The sequence below is a fragment of the Pogoniulus pusillus genome, chromosome 3 (assembly GCF_015220805.1).
Source record: "Pogoniulus pusillus isolate bPogPus1 chromosome 3, bPogPus1.pri, whole genome shotgun sequence".
In the NCBI taxonomy this organism is placed as follows: Eukaryota; Metazoa; Chordata; class Aves; order Piciformes; family Lybiidae; genus Pogoniulus; species Pogoniulus pusillus.
This window is the reverse complement of record NC_087266.1, coordinates 21093532-21116667: the sequence shown is the minus strand read 5'-3', so window position 1 is coordinate 21116667 and position 23136 is coordinate 21093532. Positions and strand designations below refer to the sequence as shown.

The window sequence follows — 23136 nt, the reverse complement described above, 5'->3', positions numbered from 1 at the left end:
CTTGTTCCTATAAAGGACCTATTTTTTTTCATGCTGAAGGCAACTAACATTCCCCCTTGTGACTTGGATTCAGACTTGGAATTTTGGTGGAACTTTCTAGTTCTACTGTATTCCAGTTTACAACCCCATTCACCTGCACTAATTCATTTCTGCACTCCTAAAAAGCCTTCTAATTCCAAAACGTTTATGGGGATTTGGAAGATGTGCAATTCTAAAGCATAAAACATCTATATAAGACTTAATAACCATCTTTCTTTCTATACAATATTAATAAGGATTTCTCATGTGCTGTCTATATATTACCATGTATTTTTCTGGCCTCAACCCTCTCAGATACTTTATATGACATAAAGATATGGATTAGGTTTATTACATTTTTAATAAGTTGTAAAACAGGGAAATTGAGCCTCATTTGAATCTTGCCTTCCAACACAAAGGGCTCCAACCACTAAGCTAATGAAAACCGAACAATCACCTATCATCCAATCATTCTAAGGAAACCCTAGTTCTTACTTAAATCCTATCATGTGTTTATGCCCTAACTTTGACTCTAAACCATTCTATTAAGACAAGTTGTTGCACAGATATTTAAACATTGTCCATAGTGGCAACTTCACCTAAAACACAGAACTGATTCTGAAAGTTTGCACTTTAAAAATCAAGCTTCCACCCATTTCAGGGATCATCACAAATCACTATTTTGAAACTTGTATGCTCCTTTACACAGTGAAGTTACTCAGTCTTAATTCCCTGTAGTTCTTTTCTCCTCTTTGTAGCACTACCTTAAAAAAAAATCATTTTAATTTGCACATCCCATGCTCAAATCTTCTAATGGTACTGCCTACTGTACTAATGGGATCAGCATGTTCCGAATGAAGCATTTTATATAAAGACAACCAGAAAATATGATAATTGAAACACTGTAAAAAGGTGAAACAGCTCTCCCCCCACCCCCATTAAAAAGAAGTACAGATATAATTTATAAAATACATAAGGAAATGCATTTATTGGAAACAAAAGCTCAAGAAAGCATTATTTGCTTACCTTTGAGAGCTCCATTCCAGGTCCACACTGCTTGCAGAGGACACAGTTTCCACTGTGGTCCCTAAATTCTTGCTCTCTGCAATCTCCAGTCTCACAAATTACTCTACTTAGCTTAGAAAGGAAGGAAAAAGCAAACACATTGAAGTACAATTAATCTGTAACGAACATATAATTTGTATAAACTCTAAATTCAAGAAATTCACATTTTTGTCTTAAAAATAACTTTCAGCATTATTAAAATAGACTGCTGCTGTTTTCTTATCGCAGGTGAATAGTGATAGGAAAAGAGGGAATGGCCTCAAGCTGTGATTGGGTAAGTTTAGACTGGACATTAGGAAAAAAGAACTTCACAGAAAGAGCTGCCAGGCATTGGAATGGGCTGCCCAGGGAGGTGCTTGAGTCATGGACCTTGGACGTGTTTAAAAGTCATTTGCATGTAGGGCTTGAGGATATGGTTTAATGTTGAACTTTGTAGAGTAAGGCATAACAGTTGGACTTGATGATCCTGAGGATCTTTTCCAACCAGAATGTTTCTGTGATTCTGTGAAATGTGGCAATGAAAATTAATAATTTAATCCCAAATGTGGATAAACTGAATGCACTTTAAAAGTTACGGGAGACAATCCAATTTCCATTTTCAAAGGCATTTAAGTACATTTTCTGACCACATCAGAAACTAAGGTTATAAGTGTATAGGGTTAACCCTCCAGGAGGAGTAACCCTGAACCTGACCCTAGGTGGTCTTGACCACTCCCCAGGGGTGGGTCTCAACACCACCAGGTGATGGTTAGCACACTCCCCCTTCCTGTCCCATAAAAGCTGGGGGATTTCCTCCTGTTTCACTCTCACTCTCTGCACCCCTTGCCCCCAGGATTACCAGCATCACCATCAGTTCCTGGTTTCTCTTCGTTTCACCACGTGGCCATCACCCACGAGGCAGGCAAAGCCACCACCAACACAATTGGGTTGTATTTATACATTTTGTATTTGCTTTCCCTTCCCTATATCCTTTGTAACTTCCCTACCTCAGATATCTCTTTTAAGTTATTGTTAAACTTTTTTAACTTCCAAATCGAGTGAGATTAATTTATTTGGGTGTGCTTACTTTTTTCTCTCTCCATCTAATCCCTTTCTTTTGGGAAAGGAGGGGGAAGAGGGAAGGGCACTTTATAAAATTGTTATTGGTTCTATCAAATGTATTTCAGTCTCTGGAAATTTAAATTAGAACCAAGACAGTAAGAAATATCATAAGCAGCAGTATCAGTCATAAAGTGTTTCAGTATAATCACTGAAATCCTACCCAGGAACACTAATAAGCACCGTGAGTGCCTTCAGCACAATTTTAAATTAAAAGTCTGCATGCAGGTTTCTTTCACAGAAGTGCTCTCCACAATTCCTACTGAAGTCTGACTTTCCACATTAGTCTTTTCAGAGAGACTAACATCTTTCTGATAGCTTAGGCATTAATTACTCTTAGTACCAGAGCTTGTCTCTACAAGCCAGAGTAGACTGAAGTACACTTTGTAGGCAACATAATCATGTGCTATGCTATGTTCAGCTGATAAACTAATATTCCAAACCCCTAAACTATGTATATAGCATGCTCTACTAGGAGACTGTCTAGAATTCCTGCCATCTTTCTGAAGTGCAGCAGTATCACTTTCACAGATATGTACTCACCTATATTCTGTCCTAATCCTTCTCCCATAACAAGGCTCACAAGGTAAATTTGTTTTAATTGCATGCAAGGAGTAGCAAGAGCTATACAGCTCACTTTCAAAATTGATAAAATGCATATGCAATTGTGTGTGTATATGTGTTTAAGACTTTCAGTGTTAGCAGTAATGTGTAAACGAAAAAACACCATTACTATGTCCAATATAACTTTTAGAACATTCACCCTGAGGGAAAAAAAAAAATTAACTTACCAAATATGCCAGTAAAATTACAAGCATCTTCATTTTATCTTCTCCTTGTAATCCTTTAGCATCCATGTCTTACAATTTAGCTTTCCTCACTAGGATAAAAAAAAAATAAAAGCCATGATATTTTACAATGTTGTTTAAACAGCAGAAGTCACATGTCCACAGCATATAATGTAATTCAGCATATAAAAACATGGATCTGTTGATGCCACTGAAGTATTTCAGATGGATTCCTAAAAGCTGAACAAACACGTGCTTTAAAAAAAAAAAAAAGGAATCAGAATTGTGTGCATCTGTTTTTCAGAAGGCAATGTACACAAGGTTTCTATAGCCTTATTTCTCAAAAGAGCCAGCCCTGAGCCTAGATCACAGAATACCAGCATCTGCAAGTCCCAACTCCTTGCATCATCTTTCCCATTTGCTAGATGCCCAGCTAAGTACATGATCAACAGACAAAAATCAGTTTCTTCAAATATATCACACATCAGCCAAGACACAGCTGATCATGAGAATGTTCCTTCTGTATTGCACTGTGGAGCAGAACAGGCTTGCCTAACAGTTAAAACAACTTCTACTTCATCCTGCAGTGAACTAAAGGCATACACATGATGCGCTTCTACCACTTACCTACAGGATATTAACTTCTAAAGGTGTGTCAACACGATCATTTATTATCTGATAGGCAAAGACTATTACAGAAGACATTTCAAACAGCATAACCCAATCCCACCCTAACTCAGACAATTTTTATCTCAGGAAAAGAACAGTCTATAAAGCCTTTCATAGAGGTCAGTATCTTTTAAAAGAAGATGTAACAAACAAGTGATTAAAAACCCCAAACTTGTATATAAAATGGAAAACTATTGGAAAGGAAATTTTCATTTGGGATTTGGTCATTTTTTTTCAATTGTTAAAAATCAATGACTGCACCCCCACAATCATCAAGAATATTGTGCTAGGCCTACAGAACATTTTTCTGCCTACTTTCCTGTTGTTTATTTCAGGTTCTCTGTTTGTCTCTAGCCCTACTTTTTGGTTTTAGGAAATGCAAGTGTAACTTTCAGTTCAGAACCCAAACTCTGTAACAACAGTAACAAGAAAAAAAAACAACAAAACCCAATCAATCCACTCTACATAATGCTTCATTTGAATATGAATCTAACCCATATATGTGACAGTAATACAACACTGCTGCTTTCAGCTAGGTGAAAAAAAGCACTCATAGAATTGTTCCACTTGGAAAAGATCTCTAAGATCAAGATCTCCAAGCCAATCACGGTCATTAAACCATATCCTGAAGTGCCATGCCTAAACTTTTTTTGAACACCTCCAGGGACTGTGACTCCACCACATCCTCAGGTAGCCTATTCCAATTCCTCATCAGTCTTCCAGTAAAGAATTTTTCCCTGATATTCATCCTGAACATCCCCTGGCACAACCTGAGGCTGTTTCCTCCCATTCTGTCACTTGATCATAGAATCATGGAATTGCCTAGTTGGGAAAGATCCCAAATTCATCGAGTGCAATCACAGCCTAACATCTCCTTGGATACAACTGTTAGACCACGTCCCTAAGCATCTCATCCAAGTATCTTTTAAACACCTCTGGGGATGACGACCTAGGCAGCCTGTTCCAGTCCAATCTCAACTTCCCCTGGTGCAGCTTAACACCACTTCCTTTCACGCTATCACTCATTATCTGTGAGAATGGGCTGGTCATCCAGACCAACCTATCCCCTAACCTATCCCCCAGCCCTAGCCAGTCAACTAGACCATGGCACTAAGTGCCTCATCCAGGCTTTTCTTGAAGACCTCCAGGGACAGTGCCTCCACCACCTCTCTAGACAGCCCATTCCAATGGCAAATCACTCTCTCTGTGAAGAACTTCCTCCTAACATCCAGAAAAGTTAGTAAATACATAAGGTTGGCATGAGAGGATGACAACGCTAATGCACAAAAAAAAGAGGTTATGTCAGATCCAAAGTATACCAGAACAAAACAATTTCTAATAATAGCAGAAACCAAACAGTAGACAGAGACAGCAAAAATACTGTTAAGAGAACTCAGAATCTGTTTCAAGAAACGTTTTCTCATCTGTGTTTGGAAAGAAACAAGAGAGGAGAAAGCACGCAGATATCTTCTGACTGCATAGTAACTGAACATGTGCTAAGTAAAACCTGATTAGCCAACAGACAAAGTTGCACCTCAGTCACCTTGAAAAAAAGTATCAAGAGAGATTTATGCTTGCTGCTGGTCAATTTTTATAGAGTTTGGAATGCTACAGACATTAACAAGTAACAATGTTATGAAAGGATTTAACAAGAACTAACAACAGCAATGCAACACACATCTCTGCACGACATTATAGAAAAGCACTCCTGCAAAACAAACTTGCTTCAGAGAAGACACAATAATGCTAAAGGTCTAAAAGCTAAATGACAAACTGTTTATAAAAATTCAAAGAATCATGATAAAACAAAACGAATTTGTGAAAAAAAATCCCCACTGACGCCTTGAGTTCATACAATTGTGTTGAGTGGGAAATAAAATAAATACTTTCACAGTATCATCAGGGTTGGAAGAGACCTCACAGATCATCAAGTCCAACCCTTTACCACAGAGCTCAAGGCCAGACCATTTATATGCTTCCTTAAATGCTTCTGCACACTTTAGGTTTGTGCAAAAGAAATAAAGCTGTAAATGTAACCAGGCTACTTAGAAATGAATCTTGAGTAACTATTTCAAGTTGCATGCATTTACAGTCATCATATTCCTTAATGTTATTGTTGAAGAAATAAAACATAGCAGTTCTAATTTAATTCTCACCATCTATATAATACTACCAAAATTTTAAACCCATAGTTCTTTAAAAGGTTAGAAGTATAATTTATTTAAAATATTAAGATTTACTTCTGGAAATAGCTGTGCAATACATCAAAAAAGAAACTGAATAGCATAATAATTGTATATTTTTAAGTCAGGTTTCATGTAGAATTATCAGTACAAGCTATATTAGCTCACTGTACTAAGACTAATGATCTAAAATACAGAGCTCTGGCATAATCCAAACAGTCAGTATTTTTTTTGAGCAGGTCATCTGAGCAATGAAAAGAACAGAGAAAATTAAGAACAGCCTGATTATCTGGCTGGTAGATTCAGTACTTGCCATGTCATGCCAATAAAACTACACTAACTTCACATAACGAAGTCACATTCACCCTCTACACTTTTTCCAGTATGCAATAACCCCAAGATTTAATACTGAGAAAAAACCCAAACATATAAACAATTTGTTAAAAGTCAATATTGAAATAGAGCTAATGGTGTATTTTCCATGTTTGTAATACTTTGGATTTACATTTGGAATAAGAAAGAAAATATGGTTCTTAACAGAAGGTAGGACAGAATAACAAGCAGTATCAAAAATGTTGCTGATTATATTGACAGCTCATCTTTCAGTTTTGGAGTTGCTGTATCTTCTTATAGAATCACAGAACGTTTCAGATTGGAAGGGATCTAAATAGGTCGTCCAGTCCAACCCCATGATGGTCAGCAGGGACACCTGCAGCTAGAACAAGTTGCTCTGAGTCTCAAACAACCTAACCTGGATGGTTCCAGAGATGGGACATCCATCACTTCTCCAGGCAACCTGGGCCAGGGTCTCATCACTCGCAGTGTCAAACACTTTCTCTTCAGTCTGAAAACTCTCTCAGTTCAAACCATCATCCCTTGTCACAACAGGCACTGATAAAATATGTCCCTAGCTTTCTGATCAGTCCCCTTTAAGCACTGAAAGGCCACCAGAAGGTCTTCCCTAGGCCTTCTTTTCTCCAGACTGGACAACCCCAACTCTCCCAGCCTGGCCTCGCAGCAGAGGGCTTCCCCCATTGGATCATCACTGTAATAGCACATAGCTCAAAGATTTTTAGAGCACAGAAAGCACAAGGAGAAGCATGATGTACTGAAATATAATTTGTTGACTTAGGTGGAGAAATTTAATTGCACCTGTGAAATATTTTCTATTTATAATAAAATCTACTGCCCCTATAACACTCTTGCCAAATCTAACACCTTCAAACACCAGGAGTTCCAAAGCCCAGAGAAAATGTTTGAAATCAGGTGGTTCAGAACTGCTATCAATCTATCATGTATTTCTCCCACCCATCCTCACATTTTACTGAATTTCAGATTTGTTGACTGATCATTATGTATAGAACACAGTCTCTTAGCCTCAGGCTGCGCCAGGGGAGATTTAGGCTCGAGGTGAGGAGAAAGTTCTTCACTGAGAGAGTCATTGGACACTGGAATGGGCTGCCCGGGGAGGTGGTGGAGTCGCCATCCCTGGAGCTGTTCAAGGCAGGATTGGACGTGGCACTTGGTGCCATGGTCTAGCCTTGAGCTCTGTGGTAAAGGGTTGGACTTGATGATCTGTGAGGTCTCTCCCAACCCTGATAATACTGTGATCTTACAAGGCAAGATGAGATCTCTTCTAGCTCATTTAAAAACTAGCAAATTTTCCAAAGTAAGTTTGTAGGTGGGCCTTAAGCTTCAGTGCACTTCAGCAGATTAAGTAGCATCAAAATGCATCCAGATCATTTCATTAGACATGTATGAATGCCTGTGGTATTTTAACATGCAATAATGATGTTTATTGTCCCAGATCCTACCGAAAGCAACCCTCAAAGACCATATATACTGGCTATAACATACAAGAAAGAAATTAACTGGTGTACAACAACCAAAATGTCACAACAACAAACACCACCACCCACATTTCAGAGTTAAAGTGTGCCACAAAAAGAAATAATTTCTTTTTCATTATGTCTTGGTAAAAATAATGCAAATGGTTGAGGCACATTAATAACTCATTGTATTTGAAAGCAAGTCTCGACAGAGACTCACTGCCAGTTGCTTGTTTCCTGTTTCTGTCTCCAGTCTGTTAAAAGCCCTGCTTAAAAAGCAGACACTGCAGCACTTAATAATAGGCTGCCATTGGGCAAATTTGTTCTCTCTTGATATCAAGTGGCATTACACCGACGTCTCTTGGACACGTGCCATTCACCTCATGTGCATTCAAGTAAGAAGTAGCTATAAGAAGTGTTTGCCTTTAAAGTATGTGCTAAACTTAAGTTCAATAGATTTAAAGATTTATTGTTCTTGCTCAGATACTGGTATTTACAAGGCTGAGCCACATCATCCTCAATTTTATTAAATGAAATAAAGCTGTTGACATTTTTGAGGCCAGTAATCATTCCAAACGAATCTTTTAAAGTTAACAGTAATACCCTTGCTCAAAATACTCTGGGAAAAACAGTCACCATTGGTAATGCACTGAACTCATGATGTTGGACTTCCATTAAGAAACGTAATTGCATAGTTTAAAGGTTGTGGGGCCATGTATATGTATGTCTATGAAGATGTATAGACATATATGTAAAGCCAAGAAAAAGTTTCACCATGAAAGATCATCTCAAGACTTGAAGCAGCATGAGGTCTACTAGCAGGTTTGCCGTACATGTAAGCACCACAATTTTGAAGTTGGTATCATACTTCTTCTAAGCAAAACTTTAGGAGTGAAGGATCCCAACTTCAAATTCACTTAACTTCTCTAGATCTTACAAGTTCATCGTGTTTGACATTTGACAATCACTTTTCATCCTCTATAACTCTGGCAAAGAGTACTCTGAGAAGTTCTAGAAGAAAGAGGTCTCTGGCATCCAGTGAATAGGATCTCAGCTCCCTTCTTCCTCACCCCATTTCCCCACCTGCAGCTGTCAACTGCGTGCAATAAAATGACAAGGAGTGGCAGATGGCTTTAGCAGAGTCAGTGCCCCACGGGCAAGAAACAAGAGAAGGGGAAGCACTTATGCTGCTGCAATGCAAAGACAAAAGGAACAAGCTAGGGACAAGAACTTCCACTGAAGAGCTACATATTGCTATTCCATCTCATACATCTAGAACATCTTCCCTTTGTATCTTCCCACAACCCTTGTACTCTTCCCTTTTGTGAAGTAAGTGAGGTCTTGCCCGACCACATCTGGTCCAACTGCTTGGAGAAGGACTATGTATCGGAAAAAAAGATACTGTCAGCTGAGTAGTACTCATCACATTAAATACTGTATTGAATAAAGATGTTTTTTTTCAGAAGCTACCATACATGAAGTAGTACAAAATTAGGTAGCTATACATTTATTTTGAATTTTGCAAAGATACATACAGCAGATTAAAGTTGGAACATGGCTGGTGATAGAAAATATTTATATCTATTTTAAGGGTTGAGACAGGAGAGAAAAGAGGTTTACACATAGCCAGGAAATATTTGTGTTCCTTCCAAGTACCATATGCTTTGAGTTATGTTAGCTGAAGTACCTGACTTCTCAGGAATGGTGATAACACCCTGAAGAAGCATATCTGCAGTGTCTTCACTATCACAGACAGCATTTACAGGATGTATTATATCCCAGTGTCTCAAAAAAAAAAAGTATATTATCAGCAGAATTTGAGAATGAACTATGTAATTAATCCCTGGTTTTCCTACTTAAAAACAATGTTCCAAATTCATGCTGGAAAAAAATTATGTAAAACAGTTCATCACCCATGTTCTTTAACATGTGAAGACTACCATTAATTAGAAACTATAGTAAAATATTCTAACAAAGGTGCAGTGTGGTGACATTTTTTCTATACTTATAAGTTTTTAGAGAATCAGAAACTGCAATTTACACAAGAACTCCGAATCCCATTGAAGTTGGTGAGATTACCCATACAAAAAAACCCCACTGTTACTCCTTTTGTTTAATACATCTCACTCAACATCTAGGAGACACTAGTTAGAAGACAAAACATCAGCACAGAGCTACGTTTGTACATATTTGTACTTAGGTGAACAAGCGATACAATAAAATGAGAATGCCAATATTATATTTTCATTTAATGTATACCAAAGTACACCAAGAGCTACTTGTCAAAGTAGTTTTAAAGAAAAATAAATTATAAAGCATTGGGATAATTAATACAGTAACTATCGCAATGATGCAATCCCACTGTGTGACAAGCCACCCATTAGCAGTTTTGGATGGCATACGTCTTAAAAAGCACAGACATGATTTACCTTGGCTCTCACCAGTCTCTTTATTTAGCTTGCAACTGCAAGTTGTGGAAAAAATAATTTATTGCCTCCTTAGCTGACAATTAAAATGTCTCAACACTAAATTAATAAAGAGGTTTACTTCCATTTCTAAAATAAAAAACAAACAAAAGACAAACAAACAAAACCCCCAAACCCAACCAGCCAAAACAAACCATAAAAACCCCCACCCCATCCCACCCTTTGCTTATATGGTAAAAAACTTGCAGGTAGCATACTTAGCTCGTTCTACCTGTGACGGTGAAAGTGTGCTTAAAAGACATGCAAAAGTTAAAAAATGCACCTACAAATGAAATTAATTTGCCCCTTTTGCTCAGGTTACCAGACCCCTTTGTTAATTTGATAAAAGCATTCATTTAAAGTAGCTCTAAGTATAATTGCATAATAGCATTGAATATCAAGATTTTTCACGAACATTAGGTAAAACTTTCAGTTGAAGGTCAGACTAAAGGAGACAGACATTAGGAAAGGGGGTCAACCAAAAGCTTTCTTAACAGAATCATAATTGTGGCTTTTCAACCTCTTACCACCCAAGTGAAAAAGTTACTAGCGCCTGCTCCTTCGACTCCAGCTCCAAAACTGTTTGAAGCAAACAGCAAGTTATTTACGCAACAGACACAAGAAGAGCTTGTGAACAAGAAAGCCCAGTTTTCAAGAGCTTTTTGTTCGCCGCCCTCTGGGGCACGGAGTTACTCGAGGATTGTCGAAAGCCGCAGAACACGGCAGCATCAGCTGCCGCCCATTGGCTGCGCGGTGCCCTTCATGTGGAATCATCCCACTGCGGGATGACTCGGGGCAGACGGGCCGGTTAGAGACCGGCAGAGCCTAGCCCATCTCGGGGAAGACGGATTCCAGCGCAGCCCGCCACTCCACCTTCCCTCCTCTTTGCTCCCATAGTCTGCGCTCTCTGCGGAGGATCACTCCCATCACCTTCCCTGCCGGCCGCAGCGGACCGTACGCGCAAAAGAAGGGCAGACGGGGCCAGCGCCAAGCGGGTGCCCCGTACCATACGGGCAGTGCCCAGGCTACCACGTGCGCCAATGGGTGGCGGAGGAAAGCTGCGCGGAGTCCCAGAGACTCCACTCTTCACCCTCCACAGCGACTCCGCGCACCCTCACCTCAGTGTCTCCCCGCTGCCCGCAAAAGGGGACGAAGAGCACCCCTCTGAGGGAGGGGGAGTGCCAGGCACGTTCCGAGGCTGAGTATCGCTCACCTCTGATCTCGCACGTTCCCACCTGCCACGCCGTGACCCGCTGACGGCCGCTGCGGCTGAGTGCCGCCCGCCACTAACGAGCACCAGCACCGCAGCCCTCTGCCTCCTTTGCCTCCTTCACCTCCTCCGCTTCGGCTCGTCCCGTCACCTGGCAACGCCGCGCCGCTCCCCCGCTCCTCCCCCGGAGGGGCCGGGCTCAGCTCACCGGAGGCAGCCAATCAGCAGCACCCTGGCCCACGTGCCCCTCGGCGAGGCGTGGCAGGGAGCGGCGGCGCGGCCGAGGCCGTGAGCCGCCGTATGGTGAGCTTGGGGCTGCCTGCTCCGCGCCGGGACTTGAGCGCCTGGTGGCCTGTGTCTTGTTCTAGTGGTGCCAACCGGGGGGAGTCACAAGTGAGCTACCCGTGTGCCTTTTACCCTGCCAGAGCGGTAGCTGAGACTTGGTGTACGCACCTAGGTATTCACTGCATGCTGCTGCTGCCAACCTGTCCAGAGGTGGCCTGTGCTTTAGGGACTGCAGCCTTGGTGTTGCCGATCTCACTCAGTGTGAGCCTGGGCTTAGAAGTGCTTGTGGCTGCCGAGTCCCAGACTGTTGGACTGTGTGAATAGGGCTAGCCATCTAATTTTGCATGGCATTTTACAGCCATCTAAAAGGTGGGTGTAGAAGTCCTAGCTGGCCAAAGTCCACCTATCCCACCCAAAGAACATGATGGATGCCCCTTGATAATGGACTGTGAGATTATCTACAAAGTACTTGAGTAGCTGCCTTCTTTCCTTCTTTCCTATCTCAGGATCCAAAATACTTTTACATTCTGCAGGTGACAAGTTACCTGGCTATGAGTGTAGTGTCAATACCAAATGCAAGTTCAGAAATGCAGTCACTGTGAGTGGTATATTTATTGCTACATACTGTGATGTAAATTAGGAGCTTCCCTGAAGTTAGTGATGCTCAAACACTGGTGAAACCAATCTTGGAGTCCTTGGTGAAAGAACTGCTGCTGCAGGGGGTTGAGATCATTAGGTTTAGTTTTCTAATGAAAAGGTTAATGATGCAACTGCAATCTAAACAATTGTGTGGATACAGTGGGAACAGAGGTTCTGAAGAGAATGAACTAATGGAAATAGCTGGCAGTAAAACACTTTAAAATAAACAGAAACTTTGGGAGCTTCTCGCAGAGATAAAGCTTTGGAGTTCACCAGCCACATGGGCTTTTCTGAAAACAAGTAGTGCTTGTTGAATACAGCAAGTTGTCTGGAAAGAGATAAATGATTGCTGCAAAATGAGTTCTTTCATCTCCTTCTTCTTCTTCTTTTTTTTTTAATAAGTCAGAGTTTAAAGGACTTTTCATTTAATTGTCATAAAAAAGGGCATGCAAAGAGCTTTGCTTCAGGATGCTTGCCAGAAGGAGCTCTGCAAGGGTCTGGAATTTCAGTGGGGAATGGCACGCTAGGGCACAACGGCAGTGCATCTGTTGTGAATGGCAGCTGCTGCACAGCACTGTGCATGCAACATCTTGTTATTTGCAGACGACTGATTTGTATGTTATCTGCTTTTCTGTACACATCAGTGAAATGTGTTGCATAAGTTTTTCTTAGTGGAGTCATCATGTGTGTTTCAGATACCCATTTTAATGTAGACAAGTTAATGTTAGACAAGTGCATTAAAACATCTCATGGATCTTAAGTGTTGACTAAACACTGAGGATTACCATATAAAGAAACATTAAGACTCTCATCAGACAGAGGGTTACTATGGCAGTGAATTAAGATCAGCAAGACATCCATAACACTGAAACTTAAACACTTAACTCCCTGTAGTAGCATGTGAAATATTTCCTCTAAATGTAAAATGGATTAATTATTTTCATTCATCACTGAAAGATACTGAAAATTGCAGGGTTTCTTTTGTTTTAAATCATGATGCTTCTAAGTTGTTAGAGCAGCTAATATAGAGGCAAGCAGAGAGATTCTCATTACAGTGAATGAAAAAGGATTTGGGAAGTAGATCAGCTGACCCCTTTGATAAGACTAAGCTACGTGACATATCTGATATGGAAGCAGAAATTGTACAGCAATAGGAAGTTGTTATCTCTGTATCTCAGATGCTAACGCAGTTCCCCCAGTCAACTGTGAGATAGATCTACTCTTGTTATGACAGCTGTTGGAAACTGATGTCAGTATAACTGTGCAATGTCTTTTGATAGCCTTAACTATTACAAATCTTAAAATATGTTTATGATGTTATCTAAGGCACACTGTTTGAAATGGCTCTAGTTATAATCAGAAATTGCTCAAGCTATTTTAATAAATAATTATATACTTGTGAGTTTCCTAGTCAGATTTGCTTGAGAAAGCATTGTGAACTGTTTCTTTATGAAGACCTAAGCCTGAGGATTAATTAATGTTTATACAGCACTTTGTAAAAGCAAAGTTGCAAGTGCCAAGTATTATTATTATTTAATCTTTAAAAGTCAGATCAGTGAAAGACTAAACTGTCAGAGAACTGCTATTTAAAATAACAAAAATGCTGAAAATCCTCTCCCTCCCATACTTAAATATATCCAACTGTGCTTTCATTTTAGTCTCACTTACATGCAGACAAGCAAAGACATTTTTCACTTTAAATGGGTTAACGCCCATCTGTGCTTAAGCATGTGGGAAGATTACCTAGAATCCTAGGGACTTTTTGCAAAATGAAAAGAATCTTTGTTTCTGAAATGCATTTCCAGTGCCTAAATATCACAAATATTTATATATGTAAGTCCTACTCCTAAGTGTAATCTGCCTAATTAACCGCTGTTATTTCTGTGAGCAGCCTTATCCATTTGTGTCAGATGCTTATAGTGATAGTTTCATTACATTAGATTCACGTAGCTATTTTGACTTCTGAGAAGAAAGAATCCTTGCATCTGATTCTGCTTGTCTGCAGAGGTTTAGAAACAATTGTTTTTCCTAAGGAAAAACACTGAAATTCTGCTTTAGCTATGCTTTAAAAAATATTCTTCCTTGAAAACTATACAAATACTATTCATGCAGAGCTAATTACTTTCCTTATAATGTAATTGAGTTGTTAAGTCAGAATATGAATTAATTGGTGGTATAGAAAAGTAAATGATACCAAGTCAAGCCTCGTTAATCTATGTCTGGCATATTATCTCTTGATATTCAGTAAATTTAAATTTTATGTATACAAATATACTTTTAATTAGAAGAAACAAATTCTACAGCATGACTCATGAAAGCTGACTACATTTATCTGGAAGTGTTGATATCTTAATCTTATTCAGATGTAAGCTGCCTGTTAAAAATTGAGTTTGCATGTTGCTATGGTGCATGCTAAAATATGAACGTCTTGAGCGTCCTGTGGACTGATAAACCTATTAAGGAATAGTTTTCAAACAATGCTTAATGGCTGTCAGTTATGCTGACTTTTAGTTGTAGTTTGTTAATAAACAGCTGTAGTTAAGATTTATGTACATTTACATACAGATTTAAGAATATAGATCTAAGGTCAGCATTTCAGAAGAACTCACCATCTACCATTAAGACTAGATTTTCAAAGAGCTCCATGTCTGGAATGCTGAACTTCTTTACAAGTCTGTACCCAATTATGGGCTCTAAGTTCTTCTGAAAATCTAAATTATATTTACATACCTACAGAAGAAGCTTTTAACAGACTGGCTCCAGCTGCAGGCACAGAGCACTCAGGGATTTGGCCCAAACTCATCTAAAAATCTGGCCCTTTAAAACTGCAGCTGTATGGTAAATAACGCTTAATCTTCTAATGGTTGTTCCTTTATAATGAATTTCTGGAGTAGATGTCTTAAATTTTCCTAGACACAGTCCATGTGTCCATAAATAGGAATCTGAAGAACAGAATACAACATACTGTAAATGAAAACTGCATCACTGGAATAGGAGCAAAACTTCCAAGAAGTTGAGCAAGCCCAGGTGTTTGCTGTAGATAAGCTTAAGATTTCTTTAATGTCTGTATTAAAATGCATCAGGCTAAAAAATGAGTTTTATTATTCAAGCTTTCTTTTTATATGGCATAGTTGAACTATCATCTCTTCAATGCTTACGTAGAACAATTTCCCTTTTGTCTATAAGGATATCATGGTATAAATTTGTTTCTAACAACTTATGGAAGATTATTTTTTTCATATCAACTGTTGAAATGATAGTATTTAAATTGTTGCTTGAAGAAAAGCACAGTTTATTAAACACACTGAGAGAAAATAAAGTATGCACACTGTTCAGTAAATACGGTTGGTCTTAGAAAATAAATACTCCCTTAAGTCATCTTATACTTGTATTTGAATCTAACTTTACAAAGCTATAGACAGTAGGAATGAGCACTGCACACCAAAATCTTATAAACCCACTCAAACAGAGAAAAAAATTGACTTTGCTCCAGTTTTCAATTGTCTGTGTCTTCTAGGTAGTCTATTTTCAATATAATTAAGAGTTGCAAATAAAAATTGCTGCATAAGTTATATGTAATATTTTGACCTTTATGTACACAGTGATGTGTTGTGTTACTGTTTATATGAACTTTATAATTTCTTAAAAGCCTTCCAACACAAAACTGCAGGAAAAAAGACAAAATCCAGTACCTGTTATCTGATGTTTTCCAGTGCCCGAGCTTTCTGCAGCTTGATTTCACACTGCCAGAGCTTGTGTATTAAATGCTTTTACCTCCTTAAAAAAAAAAAAAGGAAAGAAAAAGAAAAGAAAAGAAAAAAAAAAAGTATGTCAGCACAAGCCCAGACGAAACTCCAAATCCGGGAAAATAAAATTAACCATGCAGATGAAAGGCAGACGAGTACTGAGACCGAATGCCTGTAATCTGATCAGTGATCAGTTGCCGTACATCAAAGAAAGTGCTTTGGAGAGGAAAAAGAGCTTCTTTTCCAGCAGGTAGTTGCACTCTTAAATTCTGCCTTTCAGTATTCTGGTTCTTTTGTCAAAAATCGATCACCAGCTTCCCCCCCCCCCCCCCCCACGACACCCCCGCCCCCCCCTTTCCTTTCTTGTGCTGGGAGAATGCACACGGTTCTGAACTGCTTAGAGTTGAGTGGCTGGATCTGTAGCTTTTGAGTTCCCAAGCTGTGTTGTGGATTGTGTGTTGGAAGCTTTCCCCAGTGCCAGCGGGTTCCGCTTTATCCCTTTCATCTCGCTGAGCTGCAGATCCCATGACATCATTCAATGCTGTGGGACTGGTTAGAGAGCTATAGTACAGCCTGTGGGGGAATACAGCTAAAGAGCAACAAGAGTTTGCATGATTTTCTAATCAGGTTACTCCACTGTAACGAACCCAAGGCTCACTTCAAAGTTTTCGTTACGCTAAAGTTTCCTCCCAAGAAGGGAGAAGAGTGTGGGTATGAGCTTTTCTTTAAAAGATGCTTTATAATTTTGCCTGCAGTGGGAAGTCACAATTTTCCATACAGTTCTGGAAGTCAGACATATAGGTCAGTTTACCAGGCAGCTGTAATACATGACAGAAAACTACTTTTGTTTTTCTCTTTATTGAGGTTGGGAGAGGAGGAAATTGTGTATTTTGTGCACTGGAATTGTTTTCTTGCGCTGGCAAAGCCAAGCACAATAGAACATGCTCTTAGTCCTGGGTTCGTGTCCTCCCTGCTACTTACTGTGTGGCCTGTTGCAAATCATTGTATTTGAGCCTGACTCATCTGTGGCTCATGGTTCCTTTATGTAAAGGAGCTGTAAAGCTTCCATAAGGAACTCACTGAAGGTTTTCAGTGCAAAGGCATTTTTTTAGCTAGGGTAGGTTTGAAGTGGTCACCATTGTGCCGACAGCAGGAAGAGGCTTTTTTGAGGGTTAAAACCATATTGACAGACATTCTCTGTGCTGGTGTAGTTCATAGATCCAAGAACTGTTGGAGGGTCCTGTACAGCCCTGGGAAGCCAGGGAATCTTCAATGGTGATGTGACTCGCCCTGTTCTGATGCAGAGGAACTGCAGAAACGTACAACTGCGTTTCATTTTCTGTCATCTGAGGCAAGCTTTGCATTTGGCACAAAGATTAATTCAGCCCTCTGTGCTTCAAGTATCAAGCAGGCTAGCTTTTAAGATAATCAACCATACTGAAGATGTAACTGACGTTCTCATAATATACACTATACTTTGAGTGTACCACATGTGCAGATGAAAGTGATCCAAGCCTGTCAACTGTAGATTCCTGCAAATATTTGCACACTGAGTAACCAAGCATTCATTTAAAGGGCAGAAGCAAAAAGGGGAAATATGCCAGTCGTGTTTGCCTTGAGTATGAAAACCAAAAGCAAACAATCAGCAGACAATGGGCATCGGAGAGTCGAGTGTGAGAGTGAGCGAGTGTCTCGTTGAGATTCCTCACTCCGTGCCGCGTTTGCAGGCTGCAGCCTCCTCCCTCCTCCCGCCGGCCACTGCCAGCGACAGTGCGTGTGTGTCCTCCTGCAGCCGGAGACTGCTGGGTGCCCCCTACCCAGCCAGCCTGCGGCGCTGCCGGCTGCTCCCGCCCGGCCTGGGGCCGCTGGGAGATGCTCCTTAGGCACTCGGTGGGTGAGGGAGCCGTCTGCTGGCTGGCCCATGTACTGTGGGCAGCCGCAAGCCAGCCGTGAGCACTGTGCTTCAAAAGGGATGGAGAGTCACATTCCCAGAAAGCTTTGATATCCTTATAAGGAGTGCTATAGAATAGAATTCTGTTGCTGGTTAGGTATGGTTTAAATATAGATTTGGATTGTCTATCCAGACAGGGCTTTGAGGTATGCTCTGGTAGTTTAGCTAGAGGAGAGGTGGTGCAGGTACAAAGCAGTATCATGCAGGTAATGAATCTAACAGGAATACACTGCTGGAAAATTATGTAAACCAGAAGTTTCCTCTCTTGCTCGATTTCACAATTCCATCTCTTGCAAATAAAAGAAAATTACCCAGGTTGCTTACTTTGATTTTAACTTGAACTTGTGCACTTTTGACATACAACTTCTCTCTTCTCAGTAGAAGACTCTTGGTAACAGGCCACATGCTGCTTTCATGGTAAAACTAGAAATGCTTATGATGAAATAAACTTCATGGATGTACTGAACTGAAATAGCCCTTTTATGTTAATTTCAGAGGTGCTTTTCTCTAAGAACAGTACTGGTCACAGAATTCACCTTCTAGTTCTCTGGATTTTAACTAACAGCAAGTCCTAACGGACTGTTACAGGTCTTTGATCTTTCTTTTGTACATATGAAAAAGAGAAGCAAGGTTAATTATTACCAATTTAGCCTTCTAAAGTGTAAGCATTACATTTTGCATTTATGACACTCTTTTTCACTGTGAAGCCTGGCAGCCTGAAGAATCTGATACTTCATATTCTGTGGCTTCCCCAAAGTTTGATCAGATGTGTATAATTAAGAACAACAAGTTGTCTATACAATTCAGTATTTTCCCAAAGGTTCAGAATAATCTTTATCCTTACAATAAAATTAGGATGATACATATATATTGTGATTTGTATAAAGCACAGAACAGAGGTACCAGAGCCAGAAATAGAACCTATGTAACCTGACACTTCACTTACACCTTATGATCATCAGCTCATGCTTCCTCTTGTAGTCACTAATCCAGCAAAGCATTCAAGCACAAGTGGTCTGATTAAAATCCATTAAATTACTCAGTAGACGTTTGATTCTATTCACTGGAATGTCAAGAGTAGGATTTGACCTGAAAATACAGAAATTGGGTGTCCAGCTTGCACTGGCATCTAAAAAGATCTAGAATTTTCTGTGTGGAACCATACAGATGGGTGTCCTGGAAGTCCTGCAGAGGGATATGCTGTCTTCTTCCTTTTTTAAACATTTCTAAACTTAGTAAGAATCTTCCTTGAGAAATATTTAGTGGCTTTACCATTCTCTTTTTTACTGTGTGAAAACCTCAAGATTGTAAGGAGGTTGCTTCTTCCAACCTGGTTGATTCTATGATTCTGTTATTCATTTTCCTCTCTAAGGTTAGGCAAGAATTAGACAAGTTTCAAGTTTGGCAGGCTAGACAGTAATTCAGACATTTTTAGGTAAGCAGAAAGAAGCCCAGGGCTGCTCTTCATGCCAAAAGTGCTTCAGTGGGCCAAAGCCGTCAAAGACAGTCAGTTGATAGAAGGGAGAATTTTCTAGAGATGTTTTTTCTGTACAACTAAATCTCAAGAAAAAATATTTGTGGAAGAAACACTCAAACCTATCAAACAGTTGACAGTGATTATACAAACCCTTGCCCCGTGTTTAACAAGGCGTTTCTAGTGTTCAAGTTGCGCCTAACATACTTGTGTCATATAGATCAAATGACTTACCATGTGTCCTGGGTTCAGCTAGGATAGGGTTAATTTTCTTTGCACGTTGGTGAGAGAAGCCATGCCCAGGATGGCCAGCTGAACCAGCCAGTGGGGTACTGGAGACAATAAACAGTATCACAGTATCACAGTATCATCAGGGTTGGAAGAGACCTCACAGATCATCAAGTCCAACCCTTTACCACAGAGCCCAAGGCTAGACCATGGCACCAAGTGCCACGTCCAACCTTGCCTTGAAGTGCTCCAGGGATGGCGACTCCACCACCTCCCTGGGCAGCCCATTCCAGTGTCCAATGACTCTCTCAGTGAAGAACTTTCTCCTCACCTCAAGCCTAAATTTCCCCTGGCGCAGCCTGAGCCTGTGTCCTCTCGTTCTGGTGCTGGCCACCTGAGAGAAGAGAGCAACCTCCTCCTGGCCACAACCACCCCTCAGGTAGTTGTAGACAGCAATAAGGTCACCCCTGAGCCTTCTCTTCTCCAGGCTAAACAATCCCAGCTCCCTCAGCCTCTCCTCATAGGGCTTGTGCTCAAGGTCTCTCACCAGCCTCGTTGCCCTTCTCTGGACACGCTTAAGCATCTCAATGTCCCTCCTAAACTGGGGGGCCCAGAACTGGACACAGTACTCAAGGTGTGGTCTAACCAGTGCAGAGTACAGGGGCAGAATGACCTCCCTGCTCCTGCTGACCACACCATTCCTGATGCAGGCCAGGGTGCCACTGGCTTTCTTGGCCACCTGGGCACACTGCTGGCTCATGTTCAGGTGGGTATCAGTCAGCACCCCCAGATCCCTCTCTGTCTGGCTGCTCTCCAGCCACTCCGACCCCAGCCTGTATCTCTGCATGGGGTTGTTGTAGCCAAAGTGCAGCGCCCTGCACTTGGAGCTATTGAACCCCATCCCATTGGACTCTGCCCATCTGTCCAGGCGGTCCAGGTCCTGCTGCAGAGCCCTTCTGCCTTCCAACCCAGTCACATCTGCCCCCAGCTTAGTGTCATCTGCAAACTTGCTGATGACTGACTCCATGCCCTCATCCAGATCATCTATGAAAATGTTAAAGAGTATGGGGCCCAGCACAGATCCCTGAGGGACACCACTAGTGACAGCCACCAGCTGGATGTGGCACCATTCACCACCACTCTCTGGGTCTGGCCCTCCAGCCAGTTCCTAACCCAGCACAGAGTGTTGCCATCCAAGCCATGGGCTGACAGCTTAGCCAGCAGTTTGCTGTGGGGGACAGTGTCAAAGGCCTTGCTGAAGTCCAGATAGACCACATCCACAGGCCTCCCCACATCCACCAAGCGGGTCACCTGATCATAGAAGGAGATCAGGTTAGAAAGGCAGGATCTGCCCTTCCTAAACCCATGTTGGCTGGACCTGAGCCCTTGGCCATCCCTTAGGTGCGCTCTTATCACCCCCAAACTTAAGTGGGCAGTGACAATGCTTGTCTGGCTATAGGGTTTGGTGCAGCAAAGCATGGTCTGCATGGGCTGACTGAGCTGCATTTTATGTTGCTTGGTTTATATATTACTTCTTTGCTATTGTTGTTATTCCTGTTGTTCATTTGTTCTTTGTAGCACTCTGTGACTCTCCTTATCTCAACCAACAGGGTTTTGCATTTTTCTCCCAATTTCTTCTTCCCATCCTACTGGGGAGAGGGGGTGGGAAGAGTTGCCAGTTGCATGAGCAGCTGCATGGGGCTCAGCTGCAGCTGGGCTTGAAATCATAACACATGTTGCTTTATACATGTGCTATCTGCAGCTCTTCATTGTACATCTTCTGCCATCTTTCTTGTACTTCAGTCCATAGGAGCTCCAACAGACATTCAGAGAAGAGGTCAAGAATCATCATAGGCAATACAGTACCAGCATTACAGCCCCCTCACTGGCCATGCAGCCATCATTTGTGCTAACCACAGCCTTTCTAAGAGTGGCATAGATTTTGGCTATCCTATTACAAATGTCACACCAGCAGCATCAGTGCAGTTGCAAGCTTTCATCGTGCACATCTAGTGGGGCACCTGTCCCCAGTGATCAGCAATGAGCTGCTGATTATAGACATGGAAGACCATTTCCATAGCCTTTTGTGGCAGGTCAGCACTGTCTCTGAATCACTAGTTGTCAACCATGGCCTCAGTTGTAGTCAGAAGTGCTGATCATCACCTTTCTGAAGTGTTAGGGGAATATTGTTCTATGAGGTTAGTCAGTCCTGTGGTCAGGAGAGGTGCTTTGGAATACCCAAATCCATCCTACTCTGTAATCTGCATTGCCATCCTGATGAAAGCTAACACCCTGTTTCACATGGGTGTTGTTAGGCCAGGTATTGCTGATACCTACTCCCACTCTCTGCTACAGTGCTTGCAGTCTAAGAACTTCAACTGCAGCACCTTTAGGCAGAAAAATCAAGACCCTTTGGCGTTTCCTGAAAGACTGGCTCACTGTTATCACAGAGTATGTTATCATCAGACTTACCATAATCTGCAGCACTCTGCACAGTCATTGCAGAGTAACTTGTCCTAGCTAGTTAACACTAGTTTTGAATGTAGTCCCAGCAGGTTTTAGGGAAAAAGCCCTTTTGGCCAATCATCTGTTCTTCAATGGCTGGTTTTCTGGTCTCATGACTTAGGAAGAGAGAACAGTTTTAGTTTGTCTGTCTTTGGACCTTAATTTTTATTGCTATTTGCTTGTGTTGCACTTTTTTTTCTCTCCCGCTGCTCTTAATAGGGCCCAGCTATGACTACTGCCCTTCTGAGTACCCTAAGATGTAAGCAAAATGGAGATTTTTGGTTCTTGGCTCACCAGTAGAATCACTCTGAGGGAAGCCTCAAGGGCATTCCTGCATCAGATAATATGGAAGGCTGGGAATTTGGCTTTGAGGTTTTCCTGAAGGTTAATGTAGATGCACCCAGTAGGAAGTGTTGGTTAATTCACCTGTGACTGGCAGTCAGTAAGTGTGGTTTTATTCCTGGTTCTATCACATGGGTATGACTGGAGGTGAGTTACTTTTTCTCACTGGGTTAGATCCTCAGTTGTGTAAATTATAGCTAAAATAGAATCAAAGGAGCAATGATGGTTTATGCTATACAGCTATCCAGTCCTTCCCTTCAGTATGGTTTTCCTTTCTGTTTAAAAGTATTTGAGATAATGCAAAGCAGTTCTCTGTGAATTTTAAAGCAAAATAATCTGATTCTTAAACTTTGAAAGTTTCTGTATTTAAAACATACTTGAAGAATAATAATAAGCATATTTGGGGCAAAAGTGTACTTTTCACTTTACAGTGCAGTGAAGGTTCAATGTTATTTTTGGAGATTCAAGTATAAAGACAAAAGTCCTCAGAAGATGGTATAGTAACTGATTTAGAGCAGCAGTAGTGCAATTTTTAGATGAATTTCACCTCCTAAAGTAGATTTATTAAAAAAAACCCCAAGATGTACAGATTGTCACCACTCATGAGTGTGCAGCTTTGATAAATAACACTATCATTAAGA

The 23136-nt window shown here is 40.9% G+C and overlaps 1 protein-coding gene across 7 annotated transcripts in view; it reads right to left on the bottom strand.

The window, feature by feature from the left end:
- Positions 1 to 16021, bottom strand: part of TNFRSF19 (TNF receptor superfamily member 19) — a 74157-nt gene extending 58136 nt beyond the window's left edge. Inside the window, exons 1-5 of one of the 7 annotated variants that reach the window (XM_064171952.1) lie at positions 10643 to 10795; positions 10080 to 10114; positions 9338 to 9435; positions 2973 to 3061; positions 1045 to 1155 (exon numbers count right to left, since the gene is read on the bottom strand). In XM_064171952.1, the coding sequence (XP_064028022.1) occupies positions 1045 to 1155; positions 2973 to 3038 (177 nt within the window). In that variant the 5' untranslated portion in view covers positions 3039 to 3061; positions 9338 to 9435; positions 10080 to 10114; positions 10643 to 10795. Of the gene's footprint in view, positions 1 to 1044; positions 1156 to 2972; positions 3062 to 9337; positions 9436 to 10079; positions 10115 to 10635; positions 10796 to 11328; positions 11437 to 15941 lie in introns of those variants that run through there. The other 6 variants (XM_064171960.1, XM_064171978.1, XM_064171940.1 and 3 more) reach the window with 6 other exon arrangements.
- Between the last annotated feature and the right edge of the window lie 7115 nt (positions 16022 to 23136).